A 14,516-nucleotide genomic window follows, 5' to 3' on the forward strand; every position below is an offset into this window, starting at 1 on the left:
TTCGTGTTAGGTCATCAAGTATTCTCCAGCGATATACTTTACAGGCTGCAAGCATGGCGTCAGCTGCAAGCGAGAGCAGAAAGATGTTACAAAACCAAGAAAGCAGTCGGACGATAAACCACCCTATGATGTTAAGAAAACGGCTCAAAACACCTCGTACACCTCGACCGACCCGCAGACTGCCGCAGGTATACTCAACATTTATATATCTGTGCTCATGCTAATAATTGTTCTGTATGGATTTACCTTTACTCGAAGTGTGGTTGAGTTCCGTATTTAGGAATAAACACGAGATTAAATCAATAGGTATTCATTATTGATGCGCCTGTATTGTGTCGGGTTAATTGTCTGAATCAAATCGAATTTAAGACGGGAGTTGATTTTTGATTTGCAAGCTAAATCATAATGCCTAAACGCAAAAATAAAAACTTATAACTATTAAACATGGCATTATCAGTATGACGCAAGATCTCGAAGTGAAACATTTTGGCAAATGCGCTGTTTGTATCATAAAAATAATATAGCAATAAAAACGAGTTTTTGAGAGAATTTTACAATTTAAACCAATAGAAAGTACAATTTAAACCAATATTAGTGTGTATTTCTTCGTAAAATGAGTAAAGTTTTCGAAGTAAACAAAATATATTAATACGCCATTATACAAAGTACCCATTTTACTTTTACATGCTTCAAAGATTTTGCATATGTAATTTGGTTGGATTATAAGTATACCACTTTTTCATAAACTTGTAATTTTTTCTTTGGAACATGACTATCAATATTTGGCAGTTGTAGTTCCACATCAATCCACCATAATTGGTTGATGGTGATTCTATAATAAATTATTCTTACACACGTGATGTCATCTCACGCGCGCCCGAAGGGCGCTTGAGGGATGATGATCGAGGCGATAGCCTCCTGCATCAGGTATCAGCGCTGGATATGACTATGTCCAGGTCATTGGGGTGGGGTTCTTACGACCCCGTGACGTTTTTCCTTCCGTTTTTCATCTTTACTTTCTTCATTTGGCTTTTTGGTTGGCGCCCCCGCTTGTCCCGAGCGATCGAGCCCCGTAGGAAGGAAACACGGGGCGATCAGCTGGTCGGCGAGGATTTTCGGCTTCAAGACTTCCGGGACTAAGTGTTCTAGTTGGAATGCTTTTATGAAGGTGCCCAACATTCCAAATGCCTCATCACTTATGTCCTCACTTCGCAATGGTGGTTTTTCCATTATGCGGGTACTCTTTGGTTTCTTTTTTCCTTTGGCCACTCGAGGCAGGGCTTGATTTGCCGAGGCCATGGGTATGGATTCGTCTGCCGCCACGTCTTCTGGTCGTGGGGTTGGCTCTGGATCGCTTCTTTCTGGGCGCAACAACTCTTCATGGTTGTTGGGGGTATCTACAAAAAACTCACTGCGGGTAGTTTCATATTCCTCATTTTTTTCCTCGACTTGTGGGAGGGGCGGCGTGGGGGAGGCAACAGGCTTTCTGGAGCCGGTGCGCGTAACCGTGCTTGCGCGTCTGTTGCGAACCTCTTCTTTGTAGACCCGGCAGCTTGTGTTGCTTGCCGGGTGGGGTCCACCGCAGTTTACGCAGGTGGCGGGTTCCGTCAGTGGACGGCTGCAGTCTTTGGCTGGATGCGGTCCGCCACATCGTACGCAAGCTTGCTGCCGATGGCAGCCGTGCGACGAGTGTCGGAAGCCCTGGTAGCGGTGGCACTGTGCTGGCCCTTTCTTCGAGCGCCACGGTTCTACCTTGATACCCGCCATGTTGAGTAATTCAGTTATCTCATATATGGCGGGGGTAATTCCAGGAGATCTCTTCAGGATTATAAAATATATACATCCTGGCCGGCCTCTTCTTGCTTGCACTCGCCGGCAGTACTCAGGACTGTACCCCCGTGAGCGCAAAGCATTGCTCTTGACTTGAGAGGTACTGCTGTACCACTCTGTATTCTTCTTCGTCCGCTGGCAGGAAGCGGATCCCTCTGCGGTATGGACGGGCGTTTGCGTTCCGACCCAACTTCTCGCGCAGGATCTTCAGGTGTGGGATCCATACGGGCATTTCTTCAACCGTCAGCGTCGGCATTTTTCCCTTTCGGGTGGTGGCGGCGGCCGTGGGGCCGGTGGTGGCCGTGGGGGCAGTCTGCGTCTCCATTTGGCGGCCGGGAGACGATGCAACTGCGGCGAAGCTCGCAGTTGGGGATGTATTCTGTGGCGGCATCTCAGGTGTGCTCGCCCGTATACGGGTGTGCTCATCTGTTGATGAGCGCTGGCTGCAAGTAGATGGAGGTGTGCATCTCCTCGAGGATGCTCTCCACACTAATAGAATGATAGTTTGGAGAGAGCTTCTTTTCAACCGCGTGGCAGGCGGTCGTGACCAGACGCGCGTATTCCGCCTTAACACCCGCGACCTCGATCCCCAGACCAAAGTGCACAACTGCGAAGTTGAGCATGCTCTGGCTACACAACATAATGTTGTGTGCGAGGGATTCGGTCTTGGGCTTCAGGGGAGCGCACTGGATGGTCTCGACTGCCGTGTCGTCGCGGGTCTGCTGTGGCGTCTAGCTGGGCGCAACGCGTGTTTTAGACGCGGCGGGCGCTCGCGGCGGTTCTGCGCTGGTGTGCGGCGCGGAAGCGATAGGCGTCGTGTCCATCGGCGATTGTGGTCGCACGACGGACGGCTTCTTTTTCTTGGACTTCTTCGAAGACATAGCGTCGGGCTCCAACGTCGGTGGAGCTGGGACCGTACTTCACTGCTCAAGGCTAGCAGCACATCCCTCCCTGCAGTTGTGCCGTTCTCCGGGGGATCCCGCTGGTGGGAAGCCGGGTAGTAGGTACTGAGCCTGGAGGGCAGCTACGTAGCCGGAGATCGGAGCTGGTGACGGCGTCCTCGCACCACGGATGATGGCGCGGCGCTTTCTGAGGATCTCTCTGAGTCACTTTATTTTTAAAGCTACCCAGCTTTAAAAATAAAGCGACTCAGAGAGCTAGGTTGACAACGAGCACGAGTGAATATGGCAGTACGGTTGCCAATCCTGGCAGTACGGTTGCCAATCCTAATTAAAAAAAAATTAAATTATTCTTAGGGTTTGTGTCCAGTGTTTTACGTAAAAAATCGAGTGCTTTAAACTCAAAATCTTCTCCCAACTTTGCATTGTACAATTATAATATGGCACTATGGCTTAGCTCAGTTGATATCTGGGGCTCCTAGAACTATCTCCATCCATCTGTCCGTCAAACTATGTGCCCTGCCCACTGCCACTTCAGTTTCCCATCCATCTAGGCTACATTGGTTCTCCTCATTTCTGATTTGATCTCGCAGGGAAACTTCGAGCTCTCCCGATTGCCCTCTGAGCGACAATGAGCGTCTTCATAAAGCCTGTAGTTAGCGAACACGTCTGCGTTCCTTATGTCATCACTGGTTAACACACACTGGTTAAAAGCCACAAAAACTAGTAAATAATTAATTTCCTAGCTGAAATCTTGAAGAAAATTGTTTTTGCTATTTTATCGCCCACATTACCTTGATCGTTTCAATATTATGGTTTAATTCAGTATATTTATTTCTCTTCCTTATACTGCTACGTAATTTCTAGCAACACACTAATATATATGTATGTTATTACTTGTATTTAAGAACAACAAGGTTCAATGTAATTACTGATATTATATTATTTGCTGTTACCTAGGCACTGATTGTTGGAGTTCGTAAATGCGGTACGCGTGCTTTACTGGAAATGCTCTATCTGCACCCCATGGTACAAAAGGCTTCCGGCGAGGTACATTTCTTCGACCGGGATGAGAATTACGCTCTTGGTCTTGAGTGGTATCGGAGCAAGATGCCACTTTCATTTAAAGGACAGATAACCATTGAGAAGAGCCCCAGTTACTTCGTTACACCTGAGGTGAGATCGATATTAAGTACAGACAACGGCGACTCGAACATAAGACTCAATTCACAGCAATTTTCTTTTGTTGTAGATTGAATCAGAACTTTATAGCCATTCTTATTCTGTAGTCAATTCCATTGCAATTGCTATTAAGATACGTTGACACTAGACATTTTGTCAGGGGTTGTGAACCATAAAATTACAGAAGTAACACGCTGCTTAATTTATGTTGATTCAAATAATAGTGTGGCTGAAATTTATCTACTGGTTCAAAATATAATAATTAATGATGAATAATCTACTAAATAACCCTTATTATCTATTCTATCTATCGATTTATTTTATCTTACATTTTAATCAGGTTGATTTCTCATAAAAAAGGGGTTCCCCATCCCCATCCCACTATTAGTATACTTTTTTTCGTTATAGACGTTTTTTCCTCTCCCATTTCGGCACTAATACAAAATGTAACTTCCTGCCATAGGCAATTTGCCCTAATGACGGACCTGCACCTTCTTTCAAATCCATTTTACGATAATAACAGAAATCTCACCTTTAATCTTGTATAATTTATAAGTCTACGTAGAGTCTCTTGCTGTTAGACAACCGATAAAAACAGGCCAGGAATAACTATTAGTTTAGTGTGCGTGACAAGCTACGTCTTACTCTCGCGGTTTGTATGACACTTTGTGTTAGTGTGCGGTTGTTTCTAAATTCAATTTTTTTCAACGTTTTCGCAGCTGTCATAGTCTATCGTACGTTTAAACGATGTAAGCCTTAAACAATAGGAATAATGTTATCGAAATACTGCCAAAAAGTCAAATGATGTAATGAATTATAAACGCGACACGAATTACTCTAAAACATATGCAAGCGCTTCATGGGATTTCATATGTTTTAGAGTAATTCGTGCATTCATTGGGATGAACAAACAACAAAATGAATTTGGTCCAATTGTTATGCACACCTGGCTACCGCTTGTGTCAGATTTGTGGAAGAGAATGAATGAAGTGGCATCCTTAGATAATTTATACGTCTATATAGACTGTGACAGCTTTGGAAACGTCGCAAAAATAGCGGCGATCTGTTAACCTATATTTTTGTAAGACGGAGCTGTCATGCGAACTAAAATAATATACATGGGCTGTTGCTATGCGCTGCTTAATAGTAAGAGACTTTATCTAGACGTGTAAATTAACAAAGGTGGCATAGTATTTTCATTCATTTAATCGTTGCGTCGTGACTGTATGGATTATTAAAAACTCTAAAGCTGGCTGGAAAAACTATGTCGTTAATAGGAATATATACTTCCATATTTATTTATTTATTTATTAGGAAGCCAACGTGCATACAACTATCTTAATCTATAGATACATTTAAAAATTATTTTATAATGTTGTATACTCCACTTACAGGCTAACTCGACATGCTTAATAGTATTATATACATTCTTTTTTAAACTACAACCTTTGAAAACAATTTTTGAAAAAAATTAACAAATTAAAGCCACAAGCAAAAGGCTGATAAAAAAATAACTATGTTCTTATTTAATAACTAAGAAAAACTTAAGAATAAATATATAACTACGAACAATGACTAACCATCTTGCAGTACTTTCACATTTTTTTTGACTTCTTTTTTAAAACATATTGACAGCTATTGGGATGAGTTCATCGTTATTAGTATGAAATCGATACCTCAATTCCACAGAGTAACAAATAATTCAGGAAAGGATTGTGAAATAAATTCAAAAACCAATTTGAGTTGTTTCTGCATGAAACGAAAATATCCTAGACTTATGAAGATATTTTATATAAAGACGTAACAATTAAACTACATTCATTTATCGACTTGTTTCTCGTTGGTAAAGGTTGGGTTATCGTTTATGGAACGATTTCCTGTACTTACCTTAAGCTTACCGAATTTCAGACTTGTTAATCTTTGGAGCTGACATATCGATATACTTTTTTTTATCTGTTTAGGTACCAGAACGAGTAAGGGCAATGAACTCATCAGTGAGATTACTACTCATAGTCCGAGAGCCGGTGACGCGGGCAATCTCCGACTACACCCAACTGCGAAGTCGGGCCACACCCTCAGCACCTGCTCTGGCCTCCGGACATCCCCTACCTGATGCAGCAAAGCCTTTCGAGCATCTTGCTATATCTGCCGATGGATCCATCAACGTTGATTACAGGTAATTTTACTGAATTCGAAAAAAACTTTATTTATATACAGAACAAATCTTATAACTATATTTTGTGTGTATATTAAGTGTACTAAAAATACTGGCAGCATTTCCGCGTTGGATAGCTAGGCTGACCCGATGACCGAAATTGCTGCCAGCGCTTGGGTTACCAGTAGCCCTATTGAGGCGTGTAGATAGTGCTTTGTACATTCTTCGCGCTTCAGGACCCACGGGCCAAGTGTCTTGGCACCAAACGGCACAAAGATGTAAGACTCACTGAGACCGACATATTTGCTACGATTGCTGTCTTCGGAAGTCGAAGCAGTAGCCCCAGCACCAACTGACGTGTCTTGGACGTGATGGGTTTATCAGCCAAAGTGTCGACGCAAGTCACGTCCCATACCAGCGCCCTTCCCATTGCTCAAAAAACTTATGCTACTTTTAGTTGCAGGCCGAGGGTGATAGACATTTAATTGTGCAAATCTCGCTTTTATTTAGATGTGTTTTATTTTGTATCTCAAAAAATCTATCATTTAAGTAAAGTAAAGTATGCATTTATTCATGACAACACAAAACATATATACACAGTAAAATTAACAAATAAAAAAAAAATACGGCGTCATGAAAAGGACACCAACTCAGTATTTTTGGAAATGATTTCCACCACTGATTTTCAGTAGGTACCTCGGTAGGTCGACCCGTTGACAGTAGCTGTAGACAACACGGTACCTTTTGTTATAGGTCTTAAAAGAGACCATCCAAAAATAATAGAAAAAGAAAAGAAACTAAAGTATTAGCTAGATAATAAAATACAAAACGTTAGAAATAGAAAAGGAAAGCGAATCAACTGTTAGAGCGGTTTCGCACTAAGTCCAATCAGAGTCCGATTCGTATCCATGAAAACACGGTCCGAAATAGTCGTAGAACAATGTCTATAGTGGTTTACGCACTAGATCCGGCTTCCGTCATCCGATTTCTTTCCGACAACCGTAGAAATGGTTCTATGACTACTTCGGACCGTGTTTTCACGGATACGGATCGGACGAAGTGCGAAAGCGCTCTTATTGTAACCGATTCTGATTGACAAGTCTTAAGCAGTCAGCCACTTTTGGCATTAGCTCCCTAGTCTTTGAATATTGAACTAGCTAACGCACACATTAAGAAACCAAAATGGGTCACCTACGGTACGCTGTCAGGTCGTGTTTAAGCTAGTATATTATAATTTTAATATCACTCAATATGCAGGTCGTTTAGTTTAAAGTTGAATTTTGTATACATATTATGCTAAAGTTTGTGCTCGGTATAAATTTAAATTGGTAATGCAAAAAGACCTTTCAAAATGTATTCGTATTATTGTTGGCAAGCGTGCACGAAAATATTGATGAATATGGAGGAAGCGAAAGAGTTCTGAATGAATTATTATTTATGATGCATATTGATGCATATATCTTCAGTAAAATATTATTTCCTTCTTCGATACAGGCCCATTGCAATATCGCTTTATCACGCCTACTTACACCGATGGTTGGAGGTGTTCCCGAGGGAACAGATTTTAGTCGTCAACGGGGATCAACTTATCGAAGATCCTGTTCCACAACTTAGAAGGATTGAGAAGTTTTTAGGCCTCGAGCACAAAATCGGTAAAAATTATACTCATATTATCTACTTTATAAAATTCTCGTGTTTGTTACTAAACTCTTCCTAAATGGCTGAACCGATTTGTATAAAATTTTGTGTGCATAGTGGGTAGGTCTGAGAATCAGCCAATATCTACTTTAATAAATATTAATTGATATGGCGATAGTATAACCTTTGCCGGGTCAGCTACTAATGTATAAATACCTCAAATATTAGCTTTGTTAGAGCGTGGAACCGAAATATGTAACTTTTATGACTAGTTAACGATAAATTTAAAGAATTTGGTAAGACAAGGATAACATCTAAAATTGTTTATTAAATATAGCGTGTTTTCTTTTACTTTTGCTGTTACTGGGATAGCATTGGGAAATCCTAATCAAGAAGACATACAGAAAAACTATCCGAGGAACCTGCTCCTTTATTGTGAAACAAATTTTGGGGTTGTGATAGTTATCCCATACTCACCCAGTTAAAAAGAAACACACTAATTATTATGATTAAACTTTTCTATAAATAATTTTCTATACTGTGGTATTGTGTTTATGTAATATTATATTTGATTAAATTTAATTATGTTTGAATATGTTTATGTAATATTATATTTTGACAACAGGCAGGAAAAATTTCTACTTCAACGAAACAAAGGGTTTTTACTGTTTACGCAACGACACCACCGACAAATGTTTGCGTGAGACGAAGGGACGAAAACACCCCCGGGTCGATCCGGCCGTTGTTACAAAGCTTCGCAAATTTTTCATACAACATAATCAAAGGTTCTACGATCTCGTTGGAGAGGACCTCGGCTGGCCTGAGGATTAAATTGTTACTAGTAACTGTTGTGATGAAACATATCAAAGAAATTAAATACATATCATTAGCAGATAAGATGTTTTTAACTATTTATGTATACATTTTAGAATAAATTGTGTAAGATATTTTAATAAAGATATGTTTATTTACAAACGTCAAACTTTAGCGGCCTTACAAATGAACTAGGTATAAAGTTATACCTCAGAATAAACCAATAATATGCTAACCCCCTTATTCATAATAGTCTGCTAACTTAAAGCATTGCTAATTCGCACTCTGTCTTCTTCTATTGACCTAAGTCAGAATTAGAAGAAACACCTTAGCGGCTGTTTAAAGTTAGCGGACCATTATGAATCAGGGGGTATATGTTTACAAAATATAGACAATTTGCTTATGATTGGTTTATTGGGACGTATAACGTTTCCCGCGCTTTTTTACAAGGTTGCGTGACATTCGGAAAACTTCAGAATTGTCATTGTATTGACAGTGTTGTTAGCGATATACTCAACAATTTACTTGGTTTATACACAGGTATAACTTTATACCAAGTTTATTTGTAAGGCGGTAGGAGTTTAGTTTAAATGTTGTTGGCAATTTTATATTTTGTTGTTTCTTTAATGGTCAATAAATTTTTTTCGTGAGGGATAGAAGCTGTTCGTGACATTATTTCGTGGATTTTAGTAGGTATATATAATATTTAATTCTTGTTTAATGAACCGTACCCAATGAAACCCTGAGCAATATATTTTTATATATTTTAATTAAGTATTGTATGCGGTCCTTATACAAAGTTTATATGTATACAGTGATGTGAATTTACATATTTAGAAAGTGGTTCTTTTCGATTGTTTGATTTAGCATTAGTGAGATTTAGAAATAAAATCAGTAATATACTTGTAGTTTAGAATTACTAATGAGATTTACATATTCGTAAACACATCGCCGAGTGTGTGTCGAGTATAACTGCTTTCTCTTTTAGATGTTGTAATTTTGGTCGTGCAATGTGTCCTTAATGTTTCGTGTACGTTTTCCTACAGTTTTAGACGAGCAAAGTTGTCCTGCTTTGATAATGTGTCAGGTGTTTTATGATAAATGTTTACAGTTACTTAAGTATATTTCAAATATATATCTGTGTGTCTGATGTCTATTAACCTAGCTGTTCCCGATGCTATTTGATCTATTTTCGATCACGCTATAGCATTCAAAGTGAACACGCCGATTTACCTAAAATGTTTTTAATTTCGTAAGCCAATTCGACGCGGGTTCTAGAATATATCTATATAAGTGTAACGTCCAAGACTGAAGCGTTAGATAAGTCTAAGTAATGCCTATTTAGCTTAGAATGTCCATAGGTGATACGAAAATGAATTGTGGGTAAAATATAGGGCATCGCGACCGAAGTCTATTTAGTAGACGTTTAAGATCAAATGCACTTTTGAAAGCAGGTTGTTTTCATTTAGAAAATACGCTTCCAAGAAACATTTCATAATCAACGAATATTTGTAATGTTTTTAATCCTTTATATAAAAAAAAAATTTGCACATTCACGGAAATAATAATACGATGCATTTGACCTTTGATAATATAATCATTATAGTTAGTCATGTGAAAGAAATGGGTGGCGAAACAAATGTTGCGGAATTTAATGCAATTTGCTGAAACTTTTCTATTTTGTTGGATTACAGTTTAAACGTTACTTTAAATATTCGTTTTGAATCAGATATGATAAAACAATATAAGCATGTAAAGTTTTTTTTTATATACGAAAAAAAACAATGATTAAGTATATACAATATAATACAAGCTTTTTTAAAAGATACATATCAATTTTATAAAATTTTATCCATTTATTATCAACATATTTAAATTATATTAAAAAAGCAGATACTAAATATAGGCATACAATAACAATAACAATTACCAAATTGTTAATAAGTTACGACCAATTTTGATTCAAATTACAAATTTCTGTCAAATGTCAAATTGCGTGACGGTCACGCGAGTTGTGATACTTCCCCATCCCAAGAGTGCCCAACGTGTGTAAAAAGTTTTCGCATCAAAGACGTGTTCGAAACGCATCAAAAATGATGAACAAGCCAATATTTATAAGTCAAATTATTATATTTGTGCACGATTCTAAACTTTTTGCCAGTAATAAAACTCCATACCCGTTTACTCCGTTTCGTATAGAATGAAATACGTCAAAAAATAAATAACAAATACGTCAACCTTGAGTGGTCATTGTCATAAAAAGAAAACATTATCTTTATATTAGGGCCCTACATTTCTTTGTATGTTGTCAGTGTCACTGTCACTTTGTCGTGGCGAGACTTAAATTTTAAGTCAACTTTCAATTATGTCAAAACGGACATAGGGAGTTGTGTGTCTTTGAGCAGTGTTGCCTATACAATAGTCAGGCATGGTGGATGTTATTTTTATTTCTCTTATTTAGGAAACATGCAGTCTTAAGCTATTAAAACAATAAATATTTGAAAATTAATAGTTTCAAAATTTATAACAAAAGTTGTTTAATGCTCGGAAAAGATCGCAACCTAAAATACACATTCAACAAACTTACAATACCAAAGCATAATAGAAGAAAACAAAAAGATTACATAATTTGCCGATAAAATCGATTAGATAGTAGTGAAGGGTTCCCCATATTATTACAAGAAAAAATAAATATCAATTATTGTTTGCAACAAAAAAGTTTGCAAAATTTAGTAATATAAACTTACATTGCGGGAGCATAATTCATAGAAAAATGAAAACAAAGATTTACATCGATTTGCCGAAAAAATCAACAATCTAAGATTACATGATATAATACAAAAGGTTTAATACTCAAAAAAGCTAGCAACAAAGTTATGTAACATTTATCAAATATTCTTCGTTTATTTTTCAGCAATATATCAAATCAAATCAAAATCCTTTTATTTATGTAGGTTAACGAAATGGCACTTATAAATGCCTAAAGTTTTCTTTACTTTTTACATTTACCACCAGTTTGGAAATGATTGAGCTTTAAGGAGAAGAAGTGGCAAGAAACTCATTGCCACTATTTTAAAATAACATTTACAGCTTCATTGTTTTACAAATCATTTCAATTACAATATACGTGAAGTGATGCGACAAAAATACTCAAGAGTCAAAGCTCATTGCCTTACACGAGTAAGTTAAAAAAGAAGTAAATGTAAATTCCTAAAACACACGGACTAGTAAAAAAATAAGGACTCCGTGACCTTACATAACAGTGTAGCACTAAAACAAGCCGATTAACGTGTAAATACATAGCCCCACGCACACACACTACTACAGGCCGATAGGCGGCCATTAAGAGAATTGTCATCGTCTGTGACAGATCAGTTTGCGTCTCAATAAAATATTTTTAAAATGCCGTCGTCCGTTGTGAAAAGTGTAAAAACGATACTATATAAGTATTTGTGAGGAGAAAAAGTTGTGTAACTATTATCCCCCGTAACCGCACACACACTAACTTAACGGTGCTTCACTTGCTAATATCACGGCGCGGAGTCCTTCTTTTTTTACTCGTCCTTGGTAAAACACAAGACTTATTGGTAAAGTACATGCTGCATGTTATTAAGTGAGCATTTTATTAGCGATTATACAAAATATACTTACCTACTTAAATTTTTATCGTTTCCGTAACTTTACGTATAACAATGTTGCGTTTAAATATTAATAAGTTCAAATTTTAAAATATACATCTATCCTAACGAATAAAAATATATACAATGACATTATTTAAAAATATTTCTTTGGAATTTGGCAAATTGTATTAAACAAGAATATCAAACATATCTCTTACTGGTTAAGTTTTTAGGATAATATTAAATTTCTAATTAAGTCATGTTACGTCATTTGAATATTTTAAATCTATTTGAGTTTACTACAATTAATTAATGAATTAATGATAGATTACTTATTTATATCACTGTTAAATGTTGTGCACGGACATACTAGTTAATTAAGTAGACAATTTTTTTTTATGATTTTGATCTTAGATCATTTATACGTCTAGATAGACTGTGAAAGAAACGAAAAAAATTGAGGTTAACAGTTAACCTCTATTTTAAGTAATGCTACACTAACACAAAGTGACATACAATCACGATTGTAAGATTCAGCTTGTCACGCACACTATACCAGTGGGAGGCTCCTTTGCACAGGATGCCGGCTAGATTATGGGTATCACAACGGCGCCTGTTTCTGCCGTGAAGCAGTAATGTGTAAGCATAACTGTGTTTCGGTCTGAAGGGCGCCGTATTTAGTGAAATTACTGGGCAAATGAGACTTAACAACTTATGTCTCAAGGTGACGAGCGCTGTTGTTGACCGCTCAGAATTTTTGTAATGGGCAGGGCGGATCAATTACCATCAGCTGAACGTCCGGCTTATCTCGTCCCTTATTTTCATACAGTAAAAAAATACTAAAGTAATAAACCTGGCCTGTTTTCATCGGTTGTCTAACAATTAAAGACTCTATCTAGACGTATAAATGATCTGTTTTGATAATATATATTAAGTAATTTTACGGGTGTTAATTACTTTGCGATTTGTTTGAATGTTTATACTGTTTTTGTGCATGTGGGAGATTTAAATATGTTAATTTCATATCGGAATATGGTTATTCTCGAGTAATGTAAATTTTATCTAAACTTTCTTTAAATAAGTTAATTATTGTACGTCTTCAATAAATACTATTCAAAATATTTTTATACTTATTACATGATCCCAATTTCCAATGATCCCAGTTCAATCCTGATAAGACTAGAGGAGTCTTCATTTTATCTAATAAACAATTTGTTATGTTTTTGAAGTGATAACCCTCACCTCTCGGATAATTACACAAATTAAATTTGAAAACAAAATTTAATGAACGATGCGGGAGCCACTACCTTTTTTTTATGGAATAGGAGGACAAACGAGCGTACGGTTCACCTGGTGTTAAGTGATCACCGCCGCCCACATTCTCTTGCAACACCAGAGAAATCACAAGAGCGTTGCGGGCCTTTAAGGAAGGTGTACGCGCTTTTTTTGAAGGTACCTATGTCGTATCGTCCCGGAAACACCGCACAAGGAAGCCCATTCCACAGCTTAGTAGTACGAGGAAGAAAGCTCCTTGAAAACCGCACTGTGGAGGACCGCCACACATCCAGATGGTGGGGATGATATCCTAATTTGTGGCGTGTCGTGCGATGGTGGAATACCTGAGAGTTGAACAAACCATACAAGATTTTATGACGATACGTAGCTCGAACGGTTAGCTCAGTTGGAAGAGCACTCGCACGGAACGAAAGGTCGTGGTTTCGAGACCCGCATCGTTCATCAAATTTTGTTTTCAAATTTTATTTTTATGCAATAGGTGCGATAATGATATTGCGAGTCAGTTGATGGTAAAAAGGCACAGTCTATTATGCACTGTTACAAAAGAACCTAACCTGTCATTGAGAAAATTTCTTTTTTAAAGCTTGATCTGAATTGCTCAAAGTAAAAATAAACTTAATCAGCGACTCATAATTAATGTTGCTGATAGGTCACTAACCAATAATACCTACGGCTAAAAGTATCCTTAAAAGACGCGGTGGTTCAAAATGGTATGGTCTTAATTGTAATGAGTTGTGGATGAGCCGCAATTATTTATTTTCTTGTTATTTGGTTATGGCAAATTATAGTGCCGACGGTTTGCTGTAGATAGAGAAATACCATAGACAACAGACTCATTGCCGAGAGGTTAATGATAGTTGTCTCTTGCGCCGCATAATTATATTACCAAATTGTCACCGAGCAACACAGTTCGAAGTTCGAACGCAATACGCATATTATAAAATAATAGTAAATTGATACTAAATCAGTGGGCAACAATCTAATCTTAATAAGTTCTCGGTGTAACGCCTAGCAAAAATCCTGTTTTTACACCCGCCGAGAGGAAGGAACACGCACGCACCTTAGCACCAGGAGTTCATAGAG

General features: G+C 37.7%; 1 protein-coding gene across 1 annotated transcript in view; it reads left to right on the plus strand.

The window, feature by feature from the left end:
- The window catches only part of LOC126976477 (heparan sulfate glucosamine 3-O-sulfotransferase 1), an 83,786-nt gene extending 70,608 nt beyond the window's left edge, over positions 1-13,178 (plus strand). The window contains exons 5-9 of the mRNA XM_050824828.1: positions 45-188; positions 3,690-3,905; positions 5,873-6,087; positions 7,561-7,718; positions 8,330-13,178. Of these exons, the coding sequence (XP_050680785.1) occupies positions 45-188; positions 3,690-3,905; positions 5,873-6,087; positions 7,561-7,718; positions 8,330-8,535 (939 nt within the window). The 3' untranslated portion in view covers positions 8,536-13,178. The remainder of the gene's footprint in view (positions 1-44; positions 189-3,689; positions 3,906-5,872; positions 6,088-7,560; positions 7,719-8,329) is intronic.
- Positions 13,179-14,516: the final 1,338 nt, after the last annotated feature.

Source organism: Leptidea sinapis, chromosome 41 (genome assembly GCF_905404315.1).
Source record: "Leptidea sinapis chromosome 41, ilLepSina1.1, whole genome shotgun sequence".
Lineage (NCBI taxonomy): Eukaryota > Metazoa > Arthropoda > Insecta > Lepidoptera > Pieridae > Leptidea > Leptidea sinapis.